Consider the following 27,754-nt stretch of genomic DNA (forward strand, 5'->3'; position numbering starts at 1 on the left):
CTTCACAAAACTAGTTAAGGCATTTCAATAAATAACTATGCACGTCTACTTCTTTTCACACAAATTTATTGTTTATAATAATATCCCACATCGTAATTTACCCTTTAACCCCTCCAATCCAGTTAATAAAACACATGATTGCAGACAGTTCTCTCCTTCCTCAAGTCTATCAATGTCTATTTCCCTGAGGTTCTAGGCTCTGGCAGGTTCTCAAAACATGGCATCAATCAGCCTTTGAACATTCATCAAGGATGAGGGAATGGGTTTGTAGATTTCAAGGGGAGCATAACATCACTTGAGAACACAACAGCTTGCGCCCCAGAATGCAGTCTGAATCTATACTTAAGGAAAACACTGTTGGCACACATCAGTTAAACTTAATCAAAGTAAAGCATTGGGCAGGATGATGAAAAAATGTCATGTCAAACGAGAGTGCCGCTCTGTGAGACTGTTACATGAGAGAGATAAGGGTCAATTCACTTTCATATTCAGCCAAGAAAGTGTGTTGAAAATCAAATACTGATATGAAAGTGCCCCTCCTGAAATAAAATGGGCAGTTTCAGTTCACTTTCAGATTAAAAAACAAAAAAGGCAGGTACGTGTTGAATTAAGATTACTGCTCCAAAAAGGTGTTTATAAAATACATAATAGTGTGTGCGCTGTGGACAGAACAGTTTATAATAATATGGCTCGGATAAATAGTACAGTACATATGACGTATATAAATCAGAGGGTGGCCATCCCGGTCCTGGAAAAGCCACTCCACATTATAGATTTAACCAACCTGGAAGAACAGGCAGCAGGTGCTCAATCCAAGCAATCAATGAACTGATCAATTAGCCCTGATGGTCAGGTGGGCTGCCAGGTTGGAACAAAATCATGCAGCGCCTTCAGGCCTCCAGGAACATGGCTGCCCACCCCTGACCTACATCATTACAGGTGTGTGACATATTAATGCACTTGTGTCAGACGGACAGAATGGGGAACGAAGAGGAAGGAAGGAGCAGGGACAGTTGTGGTGTGTGTGTGTGTGTGGTAAAGTCTGTTGGAAGGGACCCTGATTCACTGGGCACAATATCAATGGCCCACCTCTCCTAACGGTTTCAGAACGTCATGTAGATGAAATGGTGCGGTGGCGAAAAAAACGATGTTCTGCAGTTATCCACATTTTGCCAGGGGGCCGAGACAGCCTTTCATTAAATACTTAATGCAAGCCAATTCATTTTCGCCAAATCACAGAAAACATCTGCTACTTGACAGCAAATCCTCTTCAGTTCATTACAGTTTGCCAAGGGGCCGAGATATATTTCCTAAATGCAATTTGAAGCAATTCTACACAACTCGCCGTGGCATTAACCGTGTTTAATGCAATATCTGGACATCAGGACCATGTTTTTAGCCGGTGCTCATTATAGAGCGATTATTACTACAGGGCTAAGAAAGCTGGCTAGACTCACTACCAATGGAAACACTGTTTCCATTTGACGGGACAGACTGCGGTTGACGGACAAAACTGGACTGTAGCGTCCTGGGGACCCAGGCAGCTGCCTATTTGACCTATAAGGCGCTGAGGAGGTTATGGTTGACAATTAATCAGTGAAAAGACCGGAGGGGGTTGGATAGAAGGGGAGGAGAGCAGGAGGGGAGCAGCGAAGGAGGGGAGGAGCGAAGGGGAGGTGAGGAGGAGGGGCAGGTGGAGGCCGTAGTCCAGAGGCTTGTCTTTCGGACCCTCAGTTCATCTTCCTCTTCCGGGAGCGGAATCGCCGCCTCCTCTGGCGGAAAAGGTGCCGGAAGTTGATGAAAAGGCCTGGGAAAAACACATGGAATGCTAATGGGAAACACTGGCTACTTGGCATTCCTATATAGCAAAGTCAAGAGCTCACAAAGAAACTCCTGTTATTTCTATCCCAATCCCACAATTGTCCAGCTAGAGGGACAAACTCCTCCAGAGTTTGTGTTGGGTTGGGTTCTGGTGAAGGGGTTTGGGTGTAGGTTGTAGGGGTAGGGTGTATGGTTAGGGTGTAGCTCAAAAACAACAAATAATTTTTTTTTTTTAAAGTCTGCTAATTAGCCCCGACAACTTTGATGATTTTCAGTGAATCAGTTAATTTGGGTTTCTGACACTAACTCACCGAGGAACATTAGTGCAAGGTAGAGCTTCAATGTGTAAGAAAAGCTGAAGGACGAGCCCAGGACCTGGGGTAGAGGGACACTGTACAGACGGGTCTCATCGAAGACAGGCATGGACTGGATCACAGCAACAGCTAACAAGTAAAAAAAAAAGAGGAATACTCATTAGACAATTGGATATTTTGGTGAAAACTACCAACTAGTTGCTACTCTATTTCATTTTCTTATTTAACCTTTATTAAGCCAGACCCAAGAGAGGTGTGACCAAACAGCAGCAGCACGTTAAAACTACTAGCAATAAGCAAACAAAAACTACAGGTTCTAACTAACCAGGGAGAGGGAGCTATGTCCCTGTGTGTGTGTGTGTGTGTGTGTGTGTGTGTGTGTGTGTATGGCCCACTGACCCTCTGCTAGGGTCCCCAGAGGGTAGAGGGGAATCCAGATGGTGTATCTGACCCAGGTCAGTAGCTTCCATTCTGTGTCAATACAGGCCAGCATGTAGAAAGGGTACCTGGGAGAGAACACAAACAGCTTACATTGACATTAGCCCCGCCAGCTAGCTACACAACCATCTAAGAAAATGCAATGGAGTTACCGTAACTCCCCGTTTATAAACCCCGGCTTATACACCGATTTGGAAAACATTTTCCACCACAGTGGTTAATACACAAGTTTACATTTTTAAAACTGATTCGACCCACAACCTTTTTTTCCACAGATGACTGCTTTGACGACATAGAGGTCTCAGAAACTCATGTAGCAAATACGATATAATTGGCGTTACAGGGTTTTCAAAAACATATTTTATTCTTCAACAAATTCATTTTGGTAGAGCCCTATGACAGATGTTTAATATTAATGTACAAGGTATGTACCAGTCATAATTCGCCAGGCAAATGAGGTTTATATATCGGTGCGGTTGATACTCGGGTTTGTATCATACGAAATAAATGGTGAGGTTTATACACGATGTGGGTTATAAAAGGGGAATTACGGTATTCCTTCTTCAATATATCAATGCAGTAACCTGTTTAATTGTTAACTTTGTGAAACCTGAAGTATTGGCTTTGTGAGGGCAAGGTCAGCACTAAGGCTTTATGATTGGTGAGAAGTTGAGGGGTTTGTATTGGCGCACTAAGGCTTTATGATTGGTGAGCGGTAAAGGGGTGTGTCTATTGGAGCACTCAGGCTTTATGATTGGTTATAATCATTGCAAACTATCTACTGCTTTTCATATTCTGAGTAAATCGTCAATAACCTTCGATTTAAAAATAATATTTAAAGGAAATGTATTGCGTTGTCACGTGTCTTTGTTGCGGTCCCATAAACATGTAGCTGACCTTGATGCATCGGCACCTTCTTCTGTAGTTTGTCTTCTTTAGTTTCGGACAACACATGACAAAGCAATGCATACACTGGAAAAGTCCAACCGACGTGACACCCTGCGGGCTCTGCAACCCAGTCCGGCAGTTTGCCCTCCCTTGCGATGAATGGACTACCGCATTGACGCTCACAATACAACACAACCTGACTGCACTCAGCCTAAGGCCTGATGAGAAGGATAGAGACAGTGCGTCTATTGAAAATGAATGTGAAGAACACCTGAAGATCTCTATGCTGCTCCAGAGATAGAAGACAAAGAAGACCACAGCTTTGTTCTGCATGTCCTGCAGGCTGCCAAAGACCACGAACAGGATGACGTTCCTCCCCACCACCTGGACAGCACAACAGCACACGACATTAAAGGGGTAGTTCATTCGAAATACAAAGGACTGTCTAAGGACTGGGCAAGAAGAGATCCCACTTTATTTAAAACCGGATTTTAAATGCATCTCCTAATTATTCGAATTACATTTTACATTGACAACGACTAACAGGATGCAGAATTTGAAATCATTGTGTACTTACTGGCTTAATAAGTTCCCCATCATTTTGATAGTGTCAAAGTCATGTTTCATGTCTCTTGTCAAAGTCATGTCTCATGTCTCTTGTCAGTCAAAGTCATGTTTCATGTCTCATGTCTCTTGTCAGTCAAAGTCATGTTTCATTTCTCATGTCTCTTGTCAAAGTCATGTTTCATGTCTCATGTCTCATGTCAAAGTCATGTTTCATGTCTCATGTCAAAGTCATGTTTCATGTCTCATGTCAAAGTCATGTTTCATGTCTCATGTCTCATGTCAAAGTCATGTTTAAGGTCTCATGTCAGTCAAAGTCATGTTTAAGGTCTCATGTCAGTCAAAGTCATGTTTCAGGACTCATGTCAGTCAAAGTCATGTTTCAGGACTCATGTCAGTCAAAGTCATGTTTCAGGTCTCATGTCAGTCAAAGCCATGTTTCAGGTCAGTCAAAGTCATGTTTCATGCTTCCGGTCAGTCAAACTGCAATGAACTGTGGTGGTACGATTAACTCTAATTCAAGTTTCGAACTGAATAAAATTCTAAAATTCCCTGAAACCTGGAAACCAAAAGCTACTAGAAGTCAATGTATCACAAATCTGCATGCTTTATCTTTTAAGCTGGGGTCGTTGCAAGCGGATTACTGGTGTGTTTGGACTGCACCATACCTGGATCATAGCTGGGAAGACTCCTGTCTTGACCAAACCAAGTAGAGGGTTAATCACCTCAGCCGCCGCCATCATCTGACAGAAGTACATCATGTCAGCAATGGTGTGAAACGTGTCGTAGAAGGAGTCTGGGCAGAGAATGTAAAAATTTGAACGTAAGAGAGGATTGAAAGAAAGGCTAGGACAGGAAAAATGTGACGCGTCTACATGGTTGTCAACAATGTGACGCGTCTACATGCTTGTCAACAATGGGACGCGTCTACATGCTTGTCAACAATGGGACGCGTCTACATGCTTGTCAACAATGTGACGTGTCAATGTTTGTTAGGCACTGCACATCGTAAGCACCAGCATCACTGGTCACATTATTTAGATAATGGAGTCTAGTGGTTCTCAAATTGTTTTAGGTACTCTAGTCCAACTACATTTAAAATGCTGCTCCCCAAACCCCCGGAGGAGTTTACCACTAGGCCTATTACCTTATGTGTTCCTCAAGTATGTACTTGTAATTTGTAAAATAATCCAGCAAAAGGAAATGTAAATGATGTGGAGTATCATTTTGTATGGGTTGATGTGTATCTTTTTATCCTAGTGCAAATTAAGTCGGACAAACAACACATTTTAGATTATCTTTTTTTTCCAAAACATAGAATACACTTCAATTAGGTGCACCTGAGTGGAGCAGTGGTCTAAGTCACTGCCTCCAGTACAGCTTTACAGTGGTCTAAGTCACTGCCTCCAGTACAGCTTTACAGTGGTCTAAGTCACTGCCTCCAGTACAGCTTTACAGTGGTCTAAGTCACTGCCTCCAGTACAGCTTTACAGTAGTCTAAGTCACTGCCTCCAGTACAGCTTTACAGTGGTCTATGTCACTGCCTCCAGTACAGCTTTACAGTGGTCTAAAGGCTATAATCGGGACATTGGAAAATTGGGGTACAATGTGTGTGCATTTTTTAAAAAGAATAAAGTATCCAGCGTCTCTATTGTTCGCTGCATGTGATACAGGGCCCCATTGCTAAAGACACATTGGTGTCAATAGGACTTCCATGCCTAATTAAAGGCTGAATAAGCCCTGCAGATAGGACAGGCACACCAGTTACACACTGAGATGACCCACGCAGAATTCTACAGATGCAACACAGAGCCCACAGAGAATCTAGTTGCCTACCCCTGAATAAATGGTGAAAACAGGTCACTATTATATCATATTTATATTGTTTTGTATTTAGGATTGAACTCAATTCTGTTCTTTCCAATAAACATTTTTTGTAGTATTGTTTCCTTACCAAGTATATTTTTTTAAGAGAAAAAATTTCAGACAATCACACTATACAGTATTCCAGTTCCTAGGCTATACAGAGCTGTTTCAAAGCTATTTGCAAGACAAATGACTCTACTGCACAGGCTCAGAGTAAACAATCCCATTCTCATATTCAAATTGACATCTGTAAAATAAAAACACTTGAATATCTCAAAGAAATTAACACACTGGCTTGAATTGTCAGTTCCAAATTGTCGTCATTTTTTAAATCTGTTTCTCAGATTAGCTGTCATACTAAATCTATCTCAACTTGACATCTTTCAGTTAAAAATAACAGGAAGTCCATGTATTTAAATGTGTGTGTTATTGAAGTGTCAGTATCGAGGAAGGAAGTTATTTGCATAGCCTTTATGATGACTGAAAAAACACTGAACCGACCTCCTCATTGGACGTGAATGTATTTCCGCTGTATTGAAATTGCTACATAACGTGTCTGTAAACTCCCAAAAAATGTCACTGACTCATCGAACGATAACCCACCCACCCAGAAGCCACCACCACTGACCTTGTCCCAGGATGAAGAGGCGGACAGTCATGTTGACAAAGATCCAAGAGAAACCTAGGAACTGGACCAGGTTGTACATGAACAGATATCCCTTTTTCAGGGCCAAGTATGCTGAGAAAACAAAACATGACCATTGTCATTTAAAAGACAATAACACGACCTATGTAGGTTTGTAAATTATTTGAATGAGATTTGCAATTTTTCCAAATGTCTACACTTGGACGTAGCCTGCACTTCATCTATGACACAACTGTAATCAACATTGTTAACAGGAAATAATCATTGGTGCACAGTTTAGCACATACGGTCTTTATGGATCTTCGACTCAATGCTCACTCGGTTAATGATCTCCTCTTCCTGAAAGCAAACGAATAAGGCACAGGCTGTATTACATGTCACCACAGGAGAAGCACAAAAAATAAAAGCATTACATTCCACATTTCATTATTACCTGAGCATGAAGCTCCATCTCTGCGTCTGATTCGTCGAGCCACCGATCAAAGTCTGGCGCCAGAAACAGTGGTTTCCTTTCCTGCAGAGTGAGTCTGTCCCACCAGCACTCCTCCTGCTTCCTCAGTGTAATGTTTACCAGGCGCTGGGTTGACCGGTGAGTCACCTAGAGAACACACGAAGACAGGTTATAATACAATATGCATCAACTGTATCATAAGAGTTGTTCCTGTATTATAAGAATAAAAAAAACATTTACAACATTACTCAAAACAGGAAATAATAGAACACAATATATTGAAATACCTCTGGCTTTACTGGCTGCAGGAATTCCAGACTGAATTCATAGTCATTATCTCCTTTGGCTCCATGGCCATGTGCTAAAGAACCAAGATTTAGAACCAAGATTCAGGATGTTGCAAAAATACATGTTATGTCTTGCAAACAAAAACATAAATTGGAGTAATTCTGTTCCAGGATAACACTGCAACAAACCTTTGAATTGCAGGGTGTTGCCTTCCACGCAGATATCAAGATTCTGAAACAAAACCCAAAATGTTTTAGGTTCCCCTTATTAGGGTTAGGGCTGGCTCCGCTGCTCTTACAATAAGTGCCTTGTGCTGTTGCATGCAGGTCTCCGGGAACACACAAGATAGCCAACTTAAATATTTCATAACATACATTACGTTATGGTACAGACGGACCACTAGGGGCAGTGGTAGGCATATTTAGAGTTAGAGTGGCATGTTTGGAACGGTGTTCTGGTCGCAGATGGATGGGCAGAGACACCTCTGAGCTTCACTCCAACGATTGCATGTACCATTCCACGGAAATACAATTGTTGTTGTTTTCTAATCCCCATACTGTAATACCTAACATATCTAATTTGCGGCATAGTACACTTACATTTAATTCGTAACAAACGATGCGTTTTTGCGCATTCGGGGTTACAGTTTTCGGTATGACATGTAACGTATTCCCCTGAGACCATTTAGACATTTGACCGTTACGCAATATTGTTCGTTGAGTGGCAAATTGGATCTAGCAAATCACCATGGCAATTCTTGAATATTTTATGAAGAATGACATTTGGTAGATGCACTATTCAATATTAATTAGCCTACAACAGCATACTACTGTAGCTACCTAGCTGGATCAAACAAGTTTGTTAGGTAACGTTTTAATGTTAGTACCTAGTAACGTCCGTATGTCAGTGCTATTTATTGTCTTGAATCACATTGTTATCACTTGGTATAATAATTTACAAGTAATTACTATTTTGCCATCGTTGACGATAATTAGCTACTGCAACTAGCTAGACAAGAATGTTTGCAAGTGCATGTCCAAGCAAAGACTTGATCTGCCAATACTTGCAAAATATCTTCAAGGAACGTAGATTATGCCGATAACGTGCTGCCCGGACCGGTTATATGGATCTACAGTAGTTATGTTTAATACTAGCTAGTTATCTTATCATTATCAACAAATCTACCAAATTGCAATGTTTTGGCAGTTCGCTGCATACAGCCCGGCAGCATCTGCCAAGACTAGCTTAGTTTGCTAACGTTACGTACCTTAGCGTCGCTCAGCTCCACACGCAAATAGATCTCTCCATGACGCTGTGCCCAATACACGTGCGGTGTAAGGGTCTGCATTGTGATATCCAAAGTTAGTGTTAATAAATCTACTACAATATTAATATCATATCATAAGAAACGATGGAGATCTTCTGCATCATTCATCCCGCCAGCAGCTGGCCAGCCAAGATACGGAAACAGCTTTCCAAGTTCTTTTTTTGTGTGGAACAGCTGCTGTTACGTGTGCACTCCCTCGGCGTAGGAACGTGCTCGTGCACAGACATAAATAATACACATGTATAAAGTGATTTTTTAATGAATAAAAAAAGGGGGAACGGGTTTGTCTAATCAGCCAGCCGTCACAGGTTATGTTTTTCTTTTTAGGGTTTAAATTCTTTTTTGAAACTTTAGTTATATCTGGGTGTTACCTACCATTTCGCCTGTTATCAAGGTGCATACAAAAAACAACAACATACAAATAAAAGGTCAGGTCTCAAAAAATACAATTTATTTTTCCATGAGTGAATGTCACTCAATATGGCCCTCATGAAACAGATGGTAGTGTGTTACCGTGATAGAAGTATTTCTACCTACGGATAAAACAGGAGAGATGTTGATTGGGCAACAAAACAACAAGAGGGAAGGGGGGTTAGAACATACACGACAGGAATACACCCCAATTGGTTGTCCTAGTCAATTGAACCGCTGCCAATACGTGCGCGCTCCCTCGACAAAGGAACGTGCTCGTGCAGAGTCAGATCAACAATACACATAAAATGTTATTTTCTAACGAGAAAAAAAAAAAAACTCGGCTATAATGAGTCTTTTGAGACGTATTGGAGAGTACAACCTGACAATTGAAGGCAGATGTTTTGCAGGGCTTACTCCTGCCCTCATAATTCATGTCACCCGAAATCACATCTGGCAAGTTAACAAGTGACAAGGCTACTGCAGCTTGTTCTACATCAAAGAGCTATACCGCCTTATGGATGTGTGCATCACTGACTGGACATTAGCTAATCATGTAATTCAGATGGGAAGTTGAGCATGCATGTGAGCAGAGCCAAGATGGTCTTCAAGAATTAATTTCATTAAGTCTAAAGTAAACAAATCAAAACCAAAATTCCTTTTTAATGACATTTATTTAAATAGGACATTTTTTTTTGTTTGTAAGAATGGTTATAATACATGAAAGCAACTGTATCTGAACTGCATTTCCCAGAGGGTATCAGAGATACAAATGTTGATTTTCCAGGACGATTCACGCTCTGGTGAAAACGTCTCGTTGTTTTCGGTCTTGCTGGCCACATCAACATCAAATGCCAGGCTCTTGTCTTGGAGGGCTACGGTGCATTGGGGGCAACAAGTACTGACAGAGACAGCTTTGGACCTTGTAAGCTAATAAAAAATTAAATAAAAATAAAAAAAACTGAAAGTGTTACGAAGGTTATTGGCATCAACATGTCACCATGTTGGATGTATCTGAAACGGCACCCAGTTCCCTGTTTGTATTGACCTCCTCGTTGTTTTGCGGTCTAAGGTAGTGGACTCAGGGCCCGGAGCATCATTTCAGACACACCCAGCGTAAACACCACCCCCATGGCCGTAGAGTAGCCCAGATGCCAAAGCTTCACAACAAGACATTAAAAAAAAAAGCATCTCCTCTCATGCCAGTTCTGTGATTAAAAATGCGGCCATCAAACAGGGGACTCTGCTCTTGAAGCGCATTCACCCAATTGCATGGTGCTACTGAAAGCAATACTCCTTTACAGAACACATGAACAGAGGCGGGAACAGGTGAGTCTTATCAGCCAGCTGCCACAGCTTCTATTTGTCTTTAGGGGCCTAGGACTAGGTAATGGCATGCCAACTGACTTGAAAGTTCATACAGTGCTTTCTGGGTTTTAACTCCCGCCTCCCACGTTACCAAGGTGCATACAAAAAAAAACATACAAGTAAAAGCTCAAGTCTGAAAAAAGAAAGACAATTACTTTATTTTTCAATGAGTGAATGTCACTCAATTTGGCTCTCATGAAACAGGTGGTAGTGTGTTATCTTGAAATTAGTACTTCCACGGATAAAACAGGAGGGCTGGTAATTGGACAACAAAACATCAAGAGGGAAGGGCGATTAGAACAGACAACAGGAATGCATCCCAATTGGACATCCTATTCCATATATAGTGCAAAACATATTGGGTAAAAGTTGAGCATTATATAGAGAATAGGGTACAATTTCAGCTGCACCCTGCCCCCTTTCCAAGTAATTCTCTAATAAACTCTCAAGACCCCTTAGGTGCAATTAGCCGATAACCTCTGAGGGTTGCATTGTTGCTTGAATAAAACATTAACTCCACCACACCTGTCTGAGTCACTGATAAAAATATGGTTCCTTCGTCAGTCCCACTCTCACCAACACAAATGCCATCCCTTTAATAGATTTTGTTTTGCCAGAATTGCTTTAAAGCTACTTTAACCCAGAGTTCGGTCACGCAGTACTTAGCAACCTTTTCGTTTCTTGTTCACCTGGGTAAAGCTACAAAACTTCCAAAACACTCACAAATAATAGATCTTAAAACAAGCGGTAGGGACCTTGTCTTCTACACAGCAACTGTATTGAATATTTGCAAAAGAATAAATATTGTTCTAAAAAAAAAAAAAAAAGAAAAAAAGGGAAAAATAAATCAGCGTGCCACACTTGCTGTTCCATGCATATGCCTTATTTACAAATTGAAAAAATTTTCATAATTTTTTTTGCACTCCCTATGCATTTGTCCTGTCGCCCCCCAACAACCCATATGGTTTTGCACCTTACAATCAGCAAATCAACATTCAAAAAAACTAAAACGGGATATAAACACTACAAACATGGCTTGAACAGTTGGACTGTGCTGAACACGACCCCATGTCCCACTCAAGGGCACTCGCAATAAAACAAAATGAATCTCACTGGAACTGAACAGTGGTGAAAAGGGAGTGATGTAACAAGTGACCAATCGAAAGAAGGGGAGGCTTTTTTTTTTTTCTCCTCACAATCAAATCTGCTACAAACAATACTGTTGTACGATTAAAGTTTTAAATATTCTACCTTTTTTTTATTTCGATATAATTTATTTAAACGTATTAATGGAAATTTTATTTTTCCATTAAACAAAACCCAAGAAAAAACAAAACAAAAAAAAAACGCAATATTGGGAAGATCAGCAGCGATAGCTGAAAACCAGTGCTTCCCCGTGGCATTGCATCAGCGCTCTAGTCTGTAGAGGATTTCAGTAAAGAGTCTGTCCTTAATCTTCGATGTACTCCCACAGGTCCTTCTCATAGCCCTCGTGCACATGCTGCAGCAGCACCCTCCGCCGGCTCTCACAGTATCTGGAGTAGACGACAAAACAAATGGCAAACAGTGGCCGGTTAAACAAACACAGAGGGGAGGGAGGGGGGGTTGGTCCAAATTGGTCCAGTCTCGTTCTGATATGTACGGCGAAGTGGCCAACAGACCACCACCTTTGATGTGACAGTGTCCTGAGGGGCGTTGCTGGGACCGAATGGTAGGTCAAACCTCTGAACCAACAACCGGTTTGCAAGGTGCTATTTTTTCAGCTGAAGGGAGACTTCAGAGGGCTTGCCACAGGACCGGTGTGGCTCTAAAAATCTGATTACCCACGATGCATTTCAAAGTTAACGCACAGAAAATAGCATTTGTATGACAGTGCCGTTATTTCATGAGATCATATGATCATGTAGTTATATAATCACCATATAGCCTGAGGAAGAAAGTTGTCTACACCTGACAGGCCATTTTATATTCTTAATAAAGAATACGTACTATACGAGATGAATGGTCCTTGCGCCATGTAACATAAAAACAAACATGGTCCCCTTGTGCTAGGATCCACCAAGGCATTGAAAAGTGTCCAAAATGTGTATAAACATGTAATAACATTGTTATAATTACATAAAGCATATAATTACATAAAGCATAATTTTGACATTACCAAACCCCTGTATTTAACTCACCTGTATTTGTCCTGTACTTTCTGTTTGATGTCCTGCAGAGAATCCTGGGAGATGTCCCGCTCCAGATATCCAGACAACACCTCAGTGGCGTTCTCCAAGTCAGCCTGATTGTTCTGAAGAGGACCACTTGGGCTCAGTCACAGAACATATAGGTCCACTGCTTCTTTCAATTAGCTAACTATGTACCGTAACAATATCAAGAAAAGAAAAAAAACTAGGCAAGTCTAGTCACATGTACTACTTGTTAATCAATCAACATCAAATATTTTAATATTTTCATGTAGTTCTATCAAGCCGATTAATTGGGATACATATGTTTCATTGACCCTCACTCTAACCTGCTCTTCCTGGGTGAGAGAGCAGTGTTTCATGACACACAGTCCAACACTTCAAGTGATTTATGATGTTGAACATGTTGGTTGCAGGTCATCCATTGCAACATAACCATAAACCATTTTATTTTGGTTTACTATATGTAGCTACTGAAGCTCGTAATCAGTGAACTTTTAGTTATTCCTCAACTAATCCTAATTTGTTTTGCGTCACAAACCATTACACTATTTAACAATGTCAAATAGCCCAGTGACATTCGCTCTTCTTGCATTATTCAGACTCAGAGTTGAAGTTTCTTTCCAAACGGCGCGCTTGCGCTTGCCAGCTCAGGAGCCCCACAACCACGTTGCACCCATGTTTGGAAAGACGGCCCCGTCGGCTTTCCGACGAATTTGTCTAGAGGCGCCTCGGAAACAGATCGCCGCGATTCAAAGCACGAGTCTCCATCTCACCTCGAAGATGATGGACTGGTTGTTCTTCTTGAGGTAGAAGGCGAAGACGTAGGTGAACATGAGGGTGGAGCGACACTGACACAGGACGTCCACGGCCTTCTTCAGGAACTGCACCTCGATCCAGGACATGTTGTGCTGCTGCATCTCCTCCATCTTCTGCTTCACCTGGGCGTAGAGCTTGTGCTCGAATCGCAGCGACTGCATGTGGTTCATGTAGCGGTTGCAGTAGAACAGGTACCTCTGCAGGGCAGCCCTGGAGCGCTGCAGGAGAAGGGACAAGGCCTGGCTCTTATTCATAACAAGAAGCTAGCCTGGGGGACTGGGTCTACCAGCAACATGCGCACACGCGCCATTACCCCTGTATCACAACACTGGTTAGTACCATGACAAGTATTAAACCAGAGGGTCGCATGGCTCTTCAGGAGAACAGGTAGCATGTCTACGGGATTGAATATATGTAAGAATTGGCCGGTCTTGGGTGGGGGACATGGACACTATGACTCATATTACCTCCTGGGCATCCCTGGCAGCCTTGGCGTCATCCTCGTTGTAGCGATTACAGTTGTACCTGGAAAACACCACAAGCAATTAATGACAGGAAGACAATGGGAACTACATGAAGAGTTACAGAAAATAATTGCAAAGCGACAGAGAGTGTCAGACGTCCAGCAACTAATGTTGAAAACCGGTTAATAACTGAAAGCTACAATGTACAGTCGTGACATCAGCCGGTCAGAAATAGATACTACTGTTTGAAAAAGATTCCACGTACGGGAAACTATTTTGGATGTAAATTGGTAAATGAGTTGTCCAGCAGGAGGTGGTGTCTGAAAGCAATTTGGCATCAGTGAACAGCAGGAGTGTCTGCAATGGAGTTTGAAGGAGGATGTGATCATGTATTTAGATTTAAATGTTGTGTAGGTGAAGTTACGTTTCAGAAGCTCCACAACTCTTGTGGACAGTTAGAATAATTATTAAACATTCCACATGGGCTTTTATGAACCTACATTTGGGCACTTGCCTGGAAAATCAGAATGCGTGCGCATTTCGGGAAAACAAACGTGTAGAGCCCTCCTACCACATATACCTTTCTTGACTCAACGTTTCAAGTTCGAGACTTCTTTATGAATATACTAAGATGTAGAGCATGACACCCCCAACAGACCGGCGATGGCCCGTAACATGAAATGCTTGGGAAGAGGCAACGTTCAGTGCCAGTTTTCAGTCAACCCAAAACAGGCATTTTGTTTTTTCCAGAGGAAAAAGTTTTGACCCTGGCACAAATCCACACAACTTACATCCTATTATCCCTCAGTCCTGGCATCTCCCGGGTCAGCTGTGTCAGACCTAGGATCTCCCCTCCCCTCCAACCTCACTAACATGCATTCATGTCTGTCTGGCAGAGGAGTTAGAAATGCAGTTCCATTCCTATTTATTGGACAATAAATGCACGGTGGTCTACCACAGCCACACCGGGCAGTAAGAAGCAGCTCCACCCACCAGGCAGAGCCATGAGGCTCCCACGGCCCCAGGCACACCCAGCAGAACTCAGCCTTGCAGTTCTGGTTCCGACACACCATGTGGTTGCAGCCTCCGTCCTTCTCGATGGTCACATGGCATTTGGGGCACTCCTGGGGGGGTTGGGGGGGGTGGACACGGCTCAGTGGACGCACACAGTTGCTCACACATGACATCAGCGGCACATTTACATGAACACAGGTCAGGCCAAGGACATCCGAAATGCACAAAGTAAAAATGCTTATCCACCCGTAAAAAGAAAATTGCACAGCGCGCTCTTAAATACCCTCGTGTTTGCTGCGATCCAGTTAGACGTCTCGCTGTCGTCATCACACTTCTTGATCCATTTCCGTAACCACTGAAGAAGAATGTGGAATGAATAAAGGTTCAAAGTTAACAGAATCAAAGACGTAAAAAAAATAAATGCACAAGTATAACTCCACTCATTTCAGCAGCTCTGGTCCATCACTATTTACCCCCAAAACTACGAGTGCCCAGTCCAGGGCCCTGTCCAGAACCCAGACAGTCACTACAACAGGTCCAAACGTCTTGGCCAAAGATAAACATGATAATGCCCAGGTTAAGCTTCTACCACAGCAGTCATCCAATCCATCAGAGGGTGCTGTGACGTACCTTACACTTGACAGGATCGTGCCAGTTCTCACCACAATTGAAGCTGCAATGGTAAAATTAGTGTCTTCAAATATTCATATTTTCACAATCGACATCGCAAAAGACATCAAGCATTTCAAAGACCTTGGTTACAGTGCATTCACATTATTAAAAAAATAAATAAATAAATAAATAATTAGTGTTGATGAAACATTGCACGCTAATGAAAGTGTGACAAACGAATGGCAGCGTGGCGGTCGCTTACCAGAACTGTCTGCCGCATTTGCATCTCACAGGTTTGGCATCTGGGTACTGGACCTTTACAACGTGATGACAGTCTGGCGCAGGGCACCATTTTAACAGTCGATTGCACTGGGAGGACAAGGATATTGGGAGGTTGGAGCGGGAGGGAGAGAAGAAGAGCATAAGAGGCTGGTACTAACACACCCATTGGACTACTTGTTATTTCCACTGACATGGCAAAAGGTTGTTTTTTTTACTTTTCACATCATGGGAACTGTGGCAAAACACTGCAGGCAACCGCGACAAAGCGTGCGCTTGCATACCATTTCTTTGAAACAAGACCACTGTGAGAGACATCTTACCTCTACAAAACTATTGGTAATCAAGTGTTGGTACTTCAACTTCACCTTTGACTCTGTGATCAGTCGCCTGCAGGAAAATCATAGGTCATCAAAACCAAATGGGTGGCAGCTAGCCTAGCCGCTAGAGCATTGGGCAAGCTACTGAAAAAGTAACCAGAAGCATGTAAGAGAAATTAAGCTAATTGGCAGTAAAATGGACTTAACATGGGCTTGTTAGGGACTGAACATAGAAACGGTATTAGTTTGTAAGTAATTAAAGTCTGTAAACATTAAAATAACAGTTTGGAAAATATCTTAATTTTGGGATTGCTACATTAGGAAGGATAATAGACCATGATGAATGTTACTGTGTGAGACGGAGAGCCAAATACTACAGACTTTTTGGAATTTGGACTTTCTTTCAACAGAAACTACAGCATATTGCATATTTGCAGGTTGACTTAATAGTACATCCAATCCGCCCAGGCACCACACCGAACATGTAGATGTTTTCATGTAAAAACCGTTTTAGTAAAAGTCTTACATAAAATGTGGTTAAGGTGCAAAAGCAACAGGACACATTATTATTCATCACATCCAGAACCGTTTGGGACGCCGCCGTTACAAAAAAAGACAGGACAATGAAAACCGACAATGAAAGGGAGATTACGCGACACCTTGAAGAAAGCTGCCTGTCAAATCCCCAGCAACATTATCCATGGGAAAGCATTCAGTTGTAAATGGCTTCAGAAAACCTACAGTGAGTGCCTCTGCAGCTGTATTAGGCAGAGACAGTATGGATGTTCTAGACAGTTCTAGACAGTTCTAGACAGTTCTAGACAGTTCTAGACAGTTCTAGACAGTTCTGGTGAAGCACCAGCGGGAGGGATTTCACGCTGCTGCAGCAGTACGCGTGGGCCGGCCGTAACAGCTACAGGATCATCGGCAGGCCACAGGGGAACTAAGACTGACCGTCGCGTGGAAATGCCCTACTAAATTTCTTCCAACTGTTACAGAAAACATGGTGTGTATGATCAGAAAAGGTCATGTGAGTGCTCAGACACGTAACGGAGGACCTGACCTCGTAAGCATGGCAAATACAGGGAACACTTACATGACTGTGCTATCGTCCACCAATATATCACAGTTGTGAGCAGGGCAGGAAATTGTCTTGAGGAGGGAAAAAAAGAGACAATTAATGCATTTATTTCTTTACTTCTCAATAAATGCCCGGCGAATGCTATCCCCCAGTCAAATCTTCCTTCAATCCTGACCAATCTCTCAGTCCCTGCCGCAGAGAAGAATTCCCATAGCATGATGCTCCCATCACCATACACCACTATAGGGATTAGCTAGGTGATGAGCAATAACATGTTGTTACCGAACATTGTTGTGCTTGGCACTGAGGCCGAATAGTTCAATTTTGGTCTCATCTTACCAGAGAATCGGTTTCCTCACAAGTTCTTAGTGTCATTTGGCAAATTACAGGCGAAATGTCACATAAATTTTACTCAGGAGCAGCTTTTATCTACCCACTCCACCATGAAGGCCTGATTGATGGAGCGCTGCAGAGGTGGTTGTCCTTTTGGCAGGTTCTCTCATCTCTGCAGAGAAAAGGCTCTGGCCCTTCCAGGCCGGTTTCTTAGACCGGCCGAATGACCAGCCCCAGGAAAGGTCTAGGTGCCCACTGGGCTCCTGGGAACTTTCCGTGTTTTAGCAATTTTTTGTAATTTTCCCCAGACCCATGCATCAACACAATTCTTCCTCTGACACGCACTGAAGAGGGGAACCTTATTCAGACAGGCGTGTGTCTTTTTATCAATTGGCCAAAGGCCGACTACAATCAAGGGTTATTTACATATGACATTTCCATTTCCCCATAAAAAAAAAAAAATCTCAGATTTGAAGAAATACATACATACAAACAAACAGTACAGTACCAGTCAAAAGTTTATACACCCATTCATTTCAGTGTCCAAACTTTTGACTGTTGACGGAATTTGAATACATTCTGAAGGCACTACATGTTCGGTTTTATCCAAGTGACATGTGCATTTATACAAACACATGCCTTAACCCTTGTGAGCCCCTCGGGCATTTTTGTAAATGTTTCAATTTAATTTTATTTGGGGATCATTTTGTCTGTGTTGCAGCTAGGGGCATGATTTTTTGGCAGAACTCTTATTTTTTGTTAAATTTTTTGAAATTCAATGTCTTTAACTCGTTCATGTCTTTCATACTCCGTTTATGAATTTTGCACCCCCTTGACACCTTCGTGGACAAAAATTTCCCATTGACTTCCATTAAAAACATTTTTTTTAATCTCACTGCCATTAGAGTATAAAACCATGCATTCTGTAATGTAAGCATTCCATTTTGAAGAAAAGTTGTGATATTTGAAATGTTTACTGTATTCCACCACACACACACATTTTATGTGTGCACACCAAAACTCTTGGGGCACCTTGGTAGTCACATGGCTCAAAAATAATAAAATAATGTGTGTGTGTGATGGAATACAGTCAAAATTTAATTTAAAATCCTGAAAATTATTGAATATTTGGTTGTTTTGAGAAGGTTTCAAGTTGTTTAAGAGATTTATGGAGGAAAAAAAAGGGCAGAATAAAATATTAACGTTTAAATATATTATGTCAGTTTATTGTACGGGTAAATTTTTGTCCACGAAGGTGTCCAAAGGGTAGTAAATTTGAGGGGCGCACAAGGGTTAACCTTTGTTAACTTCAATCAAGCTGACCTATTACCAGGTACCATTTGCAAAAGAGGATTCAATCCTCAGACTCATTTTTTGGGGGGTTGAAAACATAATGAAGGGTGTCTGTAGTGTTTACCTGTCCCATCCCCTCCTCAATGATTTTGGTGGTCAGGTAGTCCCCCCAGCACTGCATGCAGAACTTGTGTCCACACTCCAGGCCAGTGAAGTACTGCAGAAGAAACAGACGAGACTCAGTAAGGCTTTTAAAAAGGAGAGAAAGATGTCTCAGTAAGGCTTCTGAAAAGGAACACATTTCACTTTCTGTTTTGGCGAAGCTTGGCAGCAAACAGACTTGATCATGGCAACATTACCACTGCTTTGGCCACTGCTTTGGCAATTAAAAAAAAATAAAAAAACAGCATTGGCAGCCTGCAATAGCCATAAGCAGAGGCAAAACCCAGCGTTTTTCCTAATGATTTTTATCAGCGCCGGTGGCAATGTAATTGGGGAGGGGATTGGTGGTAGTGGTGCACAAGTTGGTGGTGTGGACAGATGGCGGTGTTAAATAGTCTGAAGCAGGCAATGCCCAAGTATTTTAAGTAATGTGTTTTGGTCCATTTGTATAATTGACCGTGAACACTTTAAATTCCCTCGAGCACTAACACACATCACTTTCTTCCTGAATACATAGTTATGTACACAAGGGCTTGGCAAAATGGCCTACAAATCATCTCAATGTATATTTAATTTCTTGGACAGCAACAACACACTCATTTGTTCCTTGAAATGTCAATAAATACAACATTTATGGAGTACAAGACTATATAATGGTAACTACTATCCAGGGGATAACTACTGGCTTTTTACATTGGCCCTTCAGTACACAGTGCATTAGGACAAATGTCATAAATACAATAAACTTCAGAATAGTACAATAATTGTTCATTCAAATGTTGCAACATGAATTCAACTAACTGCTACCGCATAGAACAATGCCATTAACAATATTATTCTCCAAATAATAATAATAATAATAAAAAACACTCACAAAAAGGAAACGGTTGACCAAAGGGTCAGCTTCTGGTTATTGACACCAGAAACAATGTCTGCATTGTGGCTTCCTGTTGGATACCGACACTACTATATGTTGAGGAGGACACTAATGTCTGTATGCATTCCACAACTTTCCTAACAGCTGCGCACACATCATTCTGAGGTGACAGAAGAGGTTGCTCATATCACCACAACTGTCACCTGACATACAGTATCTCACAAAAGTGAGTACACCCCTCCATTTTTGCTAATATTTTATTATATCTTTTCACGTGACAACACTGTAGCAAAGTGTAATTTCTTCAATGTAAAATAGTGAGTGTACAGCTTGAATAACAGTGTAAATTTGCTGTCCCCTCAAAATAACACAACACAGCCATCAATGTGTAAACCGCTGGCAACAAAAGTGAGTACACCCCTAAGTGAAAATGTCCTTACAGACAGCAGTTTTCACCTAGTGATCCAGCCATGTCAAAACAATGGAGGAAGACCACTACATTCTAACTAGTTGTCACAGCTCATCTTCACTTAGAAATACTGTGTGTCAATTTGAGCGTTTGTTTACGTTGAAACATAAGGAAAGACCAATATGTTTTAAAGAAACTGATATCACCTGGCAATTGGTATTGGCAGATTACAGGCAGAAAATGTAGCAACCGGTATATGAATATTAATGTGTGTTCATCAGCAGAAGTACACAATTTCTAGCCAACATGTTTGCAGCAACTTTACGTCCACGCCAAAATCCATGCCATGGCTTCCCATGGAATGGAAGGTATGGGCAAATCCATGCCACGGCACATATTTATTAAAGTACACAGCTTCCTACCGTCCATACTGACCCCCTCCTAATGTAAACCACATACTGAATTAGCACGGTCATTACGGATCTCTGACGGTGTTCATTCCGTTATGCCTTGTGGATACAACAGTACACGGTATGTTATCGAACCGTTCGGTACCACACTACAGTCCCATACGGCCCCCCTATGGTTCCATCCACACAGGTGAACCGCAGAGTTACGGGATGCCAGTCATTTCCCTATAATTTCCAAAACATGCTTATTGCGGTGAAAACGACACACACGTTGTAGATTTAGACACACAGAACCAGACGTGTAGCTTGTGAACAGGTAAGGCAGGCAACTGGCTTGGGGCCCCAGGCCGTTAGCGGGCTCCTGAGGGTCTAATAGAACAGAACGTAACGATGAGGGTAAGAAGACCGTAAACAAAGCACAGTCTGTAAGCATTGCTTTTCCACCGTGGGCTACTATGGTGGAATAACTTCTGACAAGATGACGTAATTCATACCGAAACCGTACCGTTAACAACAAACTGTGACACGTACTGAACCGTGGGCCCACTGCACCATTGCATCTCTAGTGGATACCTAAAAGAGAATTGAGTCATTCCCCCATGACAACATTACTCATGATCAGTGTGTGGTTCTTCATAAATTCTCATGACTCAGCACCCACTAATAAACCCTGTGATCAGTTATGGCCCCGACCCACTGTTTAGGAAGTCCTGCTGTATTTTAAGAAATCCCACTGTAACTGTAGCTTCCCACCAGACTCTCATACGTTCACTCCTCCAAGTACTCTGGCATCCTCTTCCTTTGAAAATTCATTACATAAATATCTGTGACTAGACAATTCCATAACCTAAAATATTCATTATTTTAGGGCTGCAGAAAGAATAATTTAAAACTGAAACCCTGACACCCTCAATGGAAGAGCAGGCAATATTTTTAAACATACTCCAGGATCTTCTCCCACTGTTGCTGCTTCCCACTAACACCAAAGCCCTGTCCCTTTGGCAGTGCAGTTCTACATTTATGGTCACAGATTCACCATGTTGGCACAGACAAATAGATCCATAGTTGATCTTCAACAACTCATGCAAACAGGTCACCCAGCTGTTTTGATCTACATTTCAAAAGAAACACATTTTTGAAAACATTTTGCAGTAAGATTTATCACATCATGACGACTTTCATTATATTACTGTGTTTCGATCCAGATTTTCTGTGATTTATTGCATGAAATTATACGTTATGTGGTAGTCATTTAAGAGACACTTATCCAAGGAGACTTACAAGTATACCCTACATAAAGGAGACACTGATTCAGAGACACTGGTGCAACAAACAACTCAATAGTAGGAAGTACATCCTACTCAAATTATTCCCCAAAATCGCCACCTTCCACAGGACAACATACAGGACAACATCCTGTCTTTTAGAAAAATAATTTCACTAATAACCAAGAATCCTCAATCCCACAACCGCAACTGGTAATGTGTAAACGTTTTCTTTTCCTCATCGTTCTGATTTTCTGCAAAATTACTGGTAAAAAAACCCAAACTGATCTGACTTTTCAAAATTACTGGATCAGATATGGGCTGTGTTTAAATGAAGCCTCTTGAATGCAACCTATATCCTGGGCTATCGAGTTTAAGCCTAAAAGGAGGGAATAGGCTTGTCTAAACAGTTCTGGTGGCAGACACAAAATAACATATAGGCGTTATGCATGGTCCATGAGCTTGCGCCAAAAGCTCTCTCTCAAAAACCACAGCGTGACCAAATATAGTAAAGATATAGGTAGCCACGCCAAAACCTGAATCATATTCAAGCCAAGTGTAACTGAAGAGTTCGGTGTTTCAGGTAGGAACGTAAAACGTGGTTAGGGTTGCATACAATGGTACATCTAATCCTCACTCATTTAGTAGCATGTAGCGTGCGGGATATTGACACACCATTTACCAATTTTTTAAAGTAGGCATTGATTGTGCTTAATTGTAATCTCCAGTGATAGGTATCAATGTAGTTCCGAGGAGTTATACGGCATTCCAATAAACAAAACTCTTAGAGCTTATCAGAATGTTTAGCTTGCAATGTTGCCAAAATGTTTTTTTAGCATAGCTGTGCGCAACGCAAGGCGGTAGGGACAGCGCAGCTGTGCGCAGCGCACGGTGGTAGGGACAGCGCAGATGCGCGCACGGCGGCAGGGACAGCGCAAATGCGCGCACGGCGGTAGGGATACGCAGCGCTCGTGAGCCGCTTAACACAAATGTTTCACACAAAAATGTAATTGTCCGTTAGAAAGGGAGAACTGACAATGCTAAAACATTTGAGAATTCACACTTCTAGGGACCACTACACATAGCCCATGATTGCCCTCAGCATACTGGTCATCATACTGGTCACCAACTGTGTGTACATGTCGTTGGTGAGGTTAGCTCTGAGTTCTGTGACAAGCTGTAGTTCTCAGATGCTAAAACGAGCAAGAGCAAATCACAAGGGTACCTCGTGGTTTGAATGTGTCCCAGCTCACTCAGACCTACATCAGGGGTATTAAGCTCTTAACCAGCAGGTTCAGGACCTCGTAAGGTTTATGTTCTACTTCATCAAAAAATTGCCTGCACCTGTGGTCCCAGGTCTAAATAGGTCCCTGATTAGAGGGTGGCAATGAAAAAACATGGAGGCCCAGAGTTTAGTCTGACCAGAATTGGCCAGGCAGATCGGTTTCAATACTTTCAGTACTGAGTTTAGCTCATTCTTGTCTGCTCATCTAAGGATGTTGAGGCCAGTTCCATTGCACGTTTTCATTGCAGCCCTCTAATCAGAGACTGATATAGACCTGGGACACCAGGTGGTTGCAACTGATGAGGTGTCAAAAAGTCTCTGTACCTTATTTGGTGAAGATACATTAGCAAGATGATGAGTGCCGCGGAAGCTCCCCTGCAATGCATTTTCAGTAAAAGAAAAGCATCAGGGAAGCAGTGTGCCTCCGAGCTTTGCGCACCTAGTCTGGGAGGCGGTAAACATCCGAGACACTTCAACATTACACGAACCACCAGCTGTCAATGCCCTGCAATAACCTGTGACGGTGGATGCAGTCGGTGTCTCGGTGGAACGTCTTCCGTGTTGTGAAACCAATGTTGAAATCTAATCCGCCACCCACCCACTCCAGTCAAACACGTCTTCCAATCCCAAATTGACACCCAGCTAACCGCAACAGTGGCGCACTCTGATCAGTGGCGTAAGTACAAGGGGCCGATACAGGATTCCCAAGTATACACTTTTGTTCCATTAATGAAAGTTGTGTCTACGTTGTGTTTGGGGGGTGTGGGGGGGGGGTGGAGAGGTTAAAGGTTTCGCAGTACAAAATGACATCAGCAGATCCTTTGGTCTCGTGGTCACACTACTGACTTCGACATGTAAAACCTAGTCTTTATCTCCATCGGAGACCCCGTTTAAAAAAAATACAACTAATTTTGTAACTATCAAAAAATATCTTTAAGAATATAGTTGCATAACGTGAGCCTTTTTGCGTACAATGAGATACAACCACTGCGTGTGAAAATATGGAAAATAACGTTGGCGTCCCCGGTGGGTTTTAATGTTCAGCTCAAGTTATTTCTGTCAATTTGTGATTCATGATGGAAATGGAGTTAATGTCAATGAGGTCACTATTAAACCTGACGGAAGTTTGACTGAATTTTCTGCCTGTGCAGACTTTCCATTTTAATCCTCATTAACATGAATAACAGTTCCAATGTCACACATAATCCTAGCGGCAACTGTCAAAAAACCGCAACAGCAGTGAATCGAAACGCAAACCCATATCACGACATTAAGTAGCCTTTTCCCTAGATCAAAACGGTACTGCAGAACACTGCACGTCACTATCTATGCAAAAGGACATTATTAGCACAAATATATTAGCATAAACAATCCTCTTATCAGGGACTTTTTCAGAACCTGGGATACCAGGTGGGGGACAGAAAACCCATCAGGCTCAGGAGGGTATCAGTTCAATACACCTGAGCTAGATAAATGGGTAGAGCTAGGTGGCATTATTATTAAATCCATATTGCACTAAACTGCCTTAATTGAGCGTATAAACATGAATAAAACAATATAAACATCAATGCTCTGATTATTTTTCTGAACAGACCCATAACACCATTTTGATTGTCATAGCCATTAAAATTACATTAAGATAGCAATGTGGGTTTATCAGGCCAGCTGAAGGCATAATGGCTTGGCATTATGCAGCTCTCTTCACAGTGGGGTACTGACCGAGTTTGGGTAGTTCAGGTAGCAGATTTGACAGGGCATATCCTGAGCAGAGGACCTCGTGTTCATCAGTCGTGTCCTCGACTTCTTGCTGGGGTTGATGACATGGCATTCCGAGAACAATTTGTCAAGGTTCCCATCAAAATACCTAGTGAGAGGGAAATTGACTTCACTCAGGTTGGGTCTCAAGGTACATCACAGCTTGATGGATCATACATCAGCATCCTGGCATGACTTATGGTTACAAAAAGAACAGCAATAGGTCACGTGAAGATCTAAGACAAAAGCCAATCAATAGAGTTGGCTGTGAAATTGGCAAACAGAACATTTATTTGATGAAATATCCTTTTGTGTAAGGCCATCAATTGTCATGCATGTTTGATTACAGACCATGGGCATACAATGAACCATCTAACGTTGTATTACAAAAGACAGAAATCCACTATTAATGTGGTTCAGCTTTGAATTTACAGCAAATCATACAGAAGACACTGTCAACTTACCTTTCCATCAGTTTCTCTTTGTCCCAGTTGAAGTGACTAAGAAGTATTCTTGTTATTGTTGCAGGGTTCTAAGGAGAGTAGCAAAAATTAGGCTAAACACACACACACACACACGCACGCTAATGCCTGGTTTAGTAGTATTACTGGAATACTACTAAATGAACAGCTACAATAGGCTTTAAAAATACTGAACCGTAGAAGTACTGCCATGTATTCTATTACACCAAGTTCTAATGTTAGGCTATTCCCTGATCATCCAAAGTTTCTAATAGGAATCTTAAAAATCTGCAATTCACTGCAGAAAAACTCCCAGGCTGACAGAAGTGGCCATCAAGTTTCGGCCATGTTGTTTTAGGCACTCCGGCCTTAAAAAACCCCAGACAGTACTAGCAAGTTGGCTAGCTAGCTATGATCTAGGACAAAACTATCTACATAATAGGCTGATAGGATTTAATGTAAGACAGCTAGCTTGCTCAGTACTTGAACTAACAGAGAAATACAGACACTGACAGTGTTGTAATTGCTATAGGTTCTTAACTACAGTAACAAGAAGGTTACAAACATAACTAGCTAAACTATGTGTCTGACTGGGCCTTATTTTTAACGAATTATTTCGCTGGGTCCACAGCATCTTTGTGCAGAGCTGACAGCTTATCATGCCGAGCCAGCCGTACTAGTCGTCACCCAAGACGAGACATAACTAGCTAGGCTAGGTTGTTTAGCTAACGTAGAAGCTAGGTTACTGTAGCTAGCTGACTAAACAAAAATAGACAGCTTCGCCAACGTTAAGATAGTTATTCCTAACAAGTTGGTTGGCAAGTTGGAGTGACGTTAGTTTACTGTAATATTTCCGTAGCTAGCTACACTACTAGTAATGGTAATTGCGCTAACTAGTTACTGCAACGTTACTAGTCAATTGACATACTAGCTACTGTATGCTAATTTTGAGTTAGCCAGCTATCAAATAAAGCTAACTGAAGTCGAGGCTCACCGTTACCTACGGTTATTTTTAACGGTCAGTAAACTAGCTAGCTAGTTCGGTAGCTAGCTGACAGTTAGCAAATGTTTACGTTTTACATTTGCGGCCTACCGAAACCAATAATCCTCGGGCTTTCCTTAGACCGGTCAGCCTCGAAACACCTCACCTGGATGACCTCATTGACCTCCCTGATACACTCGACCATATGCTGAAGTATCTGTTCAGCAGTCAGAACCTCGAACCGATAGTCCTCCTCGTCTTGACCAGGACCTAGGCCACTGCCCCCGGTCTCCCCACAATCATCTCGCTCTCCCACGGCCACAACAGGGTCAACCAACTCCACTTCCAGGGTGTCGTCTTCGTGATCCTCTTCAGCGCTGTCTTCGCTGCATTCCTCTTCCTCCTCGTCGAATTCATAATTGTACCCCTCGTCTGAGTCCATTACTCGGTTAATTCGATATTGTGACAAGGTAAGGTACAAACACTAGATATGAGGATTTGAGCAGGCCGCTACGAAACAAGAGACTAAATATTTCGAAAGAGAAAAATATTTCCGTAGAGAGTACAACAACATGAGCGTAGGTGCCGCTAGACCAACAAAGAGATGCGGCGTCATACAAACGAACGGACGCTCTACGTCACGTCAAATAAGGAAAATATAGTCCAAAGAAAAGTTGTGGCCGACAAAAAAAAACGTGCTCACCAAGATTAATGTTTATATATGACAACTTGTAATGTTTTAACAAAATATTTTTAAATACTGTGGTCTGCCATTCACAACTGTGTTCTCAACTTCTACTGTAGAGAAGCTGACTATTCTCTGAATAAACCTTTTCAAAATTCAGATATCCGTCAACGTATCACGTTTGTTCGTAACTGGCTATGAATATAGGGGGACACCTGAGGTTGCTATATCGTATAGGCAAATTACCCCATACTGAATTTATATATGCCTACCAGTTGAAATCAAGTTATACATTGTAACTGTAATGCATCGCCTTAGTTTTTTTATCATATTGTAATGTTGGTAGCACCTAATATCATATGTAAAAGTAGGTAAGACTAATTAGGGTTAGGTCTTGGTGACTTGATTGACAAGTATGAGGTGAAGACACCAAACCACTAGATGACAGCACAGAGTTAAGTTTTTGAACTGCATTTACATTTTAAGGGCACTCATTAAGCAATCTGGCTAACTGACCCATATATGGTGCAATTACAATGTCCTTTACCATAATTAATGGTATTTTGCAATTCATTAAGCAATTAAATATTATGTAAATTAATTACATTGGATGAAAGTAAATTCCTTATAAGCATTACTATTGAGACCAGTAGAATCAGGAACAGCTACTGTAACTG

The 27,754-nt window shown here is 41.8% G+C and overlaps 2 protein-coding genes across 3 annotated transcripts; both read right to left on the bottom strand.

Moving 5' to 3' along the window:
• Window positions 1-51: 51 nt before the first annotated feature.
• Window positions 52-8,785, bottom strand: LOC105026498 (very-long-chain (3R)-3-hydroxyacyl-CoA dehydratase). Its single transcript, XM_010897991.5, has 11 exons — window positions 8,544-8,785; window positions 7,465-7,507; window positions 7,276-7,349; window positions 6,971-7,135; window positions 6,825-6,876; window positions 6,520-6,630; window positions 4,694-4,821; window positions 3,733-3,845; window positions 2,535-2,641; window positions 2,133-2,264; window positions 52-1,807 (listed from the first exon to the last, which is right to left on the bottom strand). Exons 1-11 carry the CDS (start codon window positions 8,622-8,624, stop codon window positions 1,731-1,733), a joined length of 1,083 nt encoding a protein of 360 aa, XP_010896293.1. The 5' UTR covers window positions 8,625-8,785; the 3' UTR covers window positions 52-1,730.
• An 884-nt stretch (window positions 8,786-9,669) lies between these two features.
• LOC105026496 (E3 ubiquitin-protein ligase arih1) lies at window positions 9,670-27,006 on the bottom strand. 2 transcript variants are annotated; one of them, XM_010897990.5, is made up of 14 exons: window positions 26,559-27,006; window positions 25,414-25,481; window positions 24,914-25,058; window positions 18,911-19,003; window positions 17,176-17,231; window positions 16,083-16,149; window positions 15,743-15,849; window positions 15,499-15,541; window positions 15,152-15,223; window positions 14,848-14,978; window positions 13,858-13,915; window positions 13,348-13,608; window positions 12,563-12,675; window positions 9,670-11,917 (listed from the first exon to the last, which is right to left on the bottom strand). In XM_010897990.5, the coding sequence occupies exons 1-14, from the start codon at window positions 26,832-26,834 to the stop codon at window positions 11,833-11,835; spliced, it is 1,575 nt and encodes a 524-aa protein (XP_010896292.1). In that variant the 5' UTR covers window positions 26,835-27,006; the 3' UTR covers window positions 9,670-11,832. The 2 variants fall into 2 exon arrangements, with proteins under 2 accessions (XP_010896292.1, XP_010896291.1); XM_010897989.5 differs by having other exon boundaries at window positions 13,348-13,629.
• Between the last annotated feature and the right edge of the window lie 748 nt (window positions 27,007-27,754).

The sequence above is a fragment of the Esox lucius genome, chromosome 2, assembly GCF_011004845.1.
Source record: "Esox lucius isolate fEsoLuc1 chromosome 2, fEsoLuc1.pri, whole genome shotgun sequence".
Lineage (NCBI taxonomy): Eukaryota > Metazoa > Chordata > Actinopteri > Esociformes > Esocidae > Esox > Esox lucius.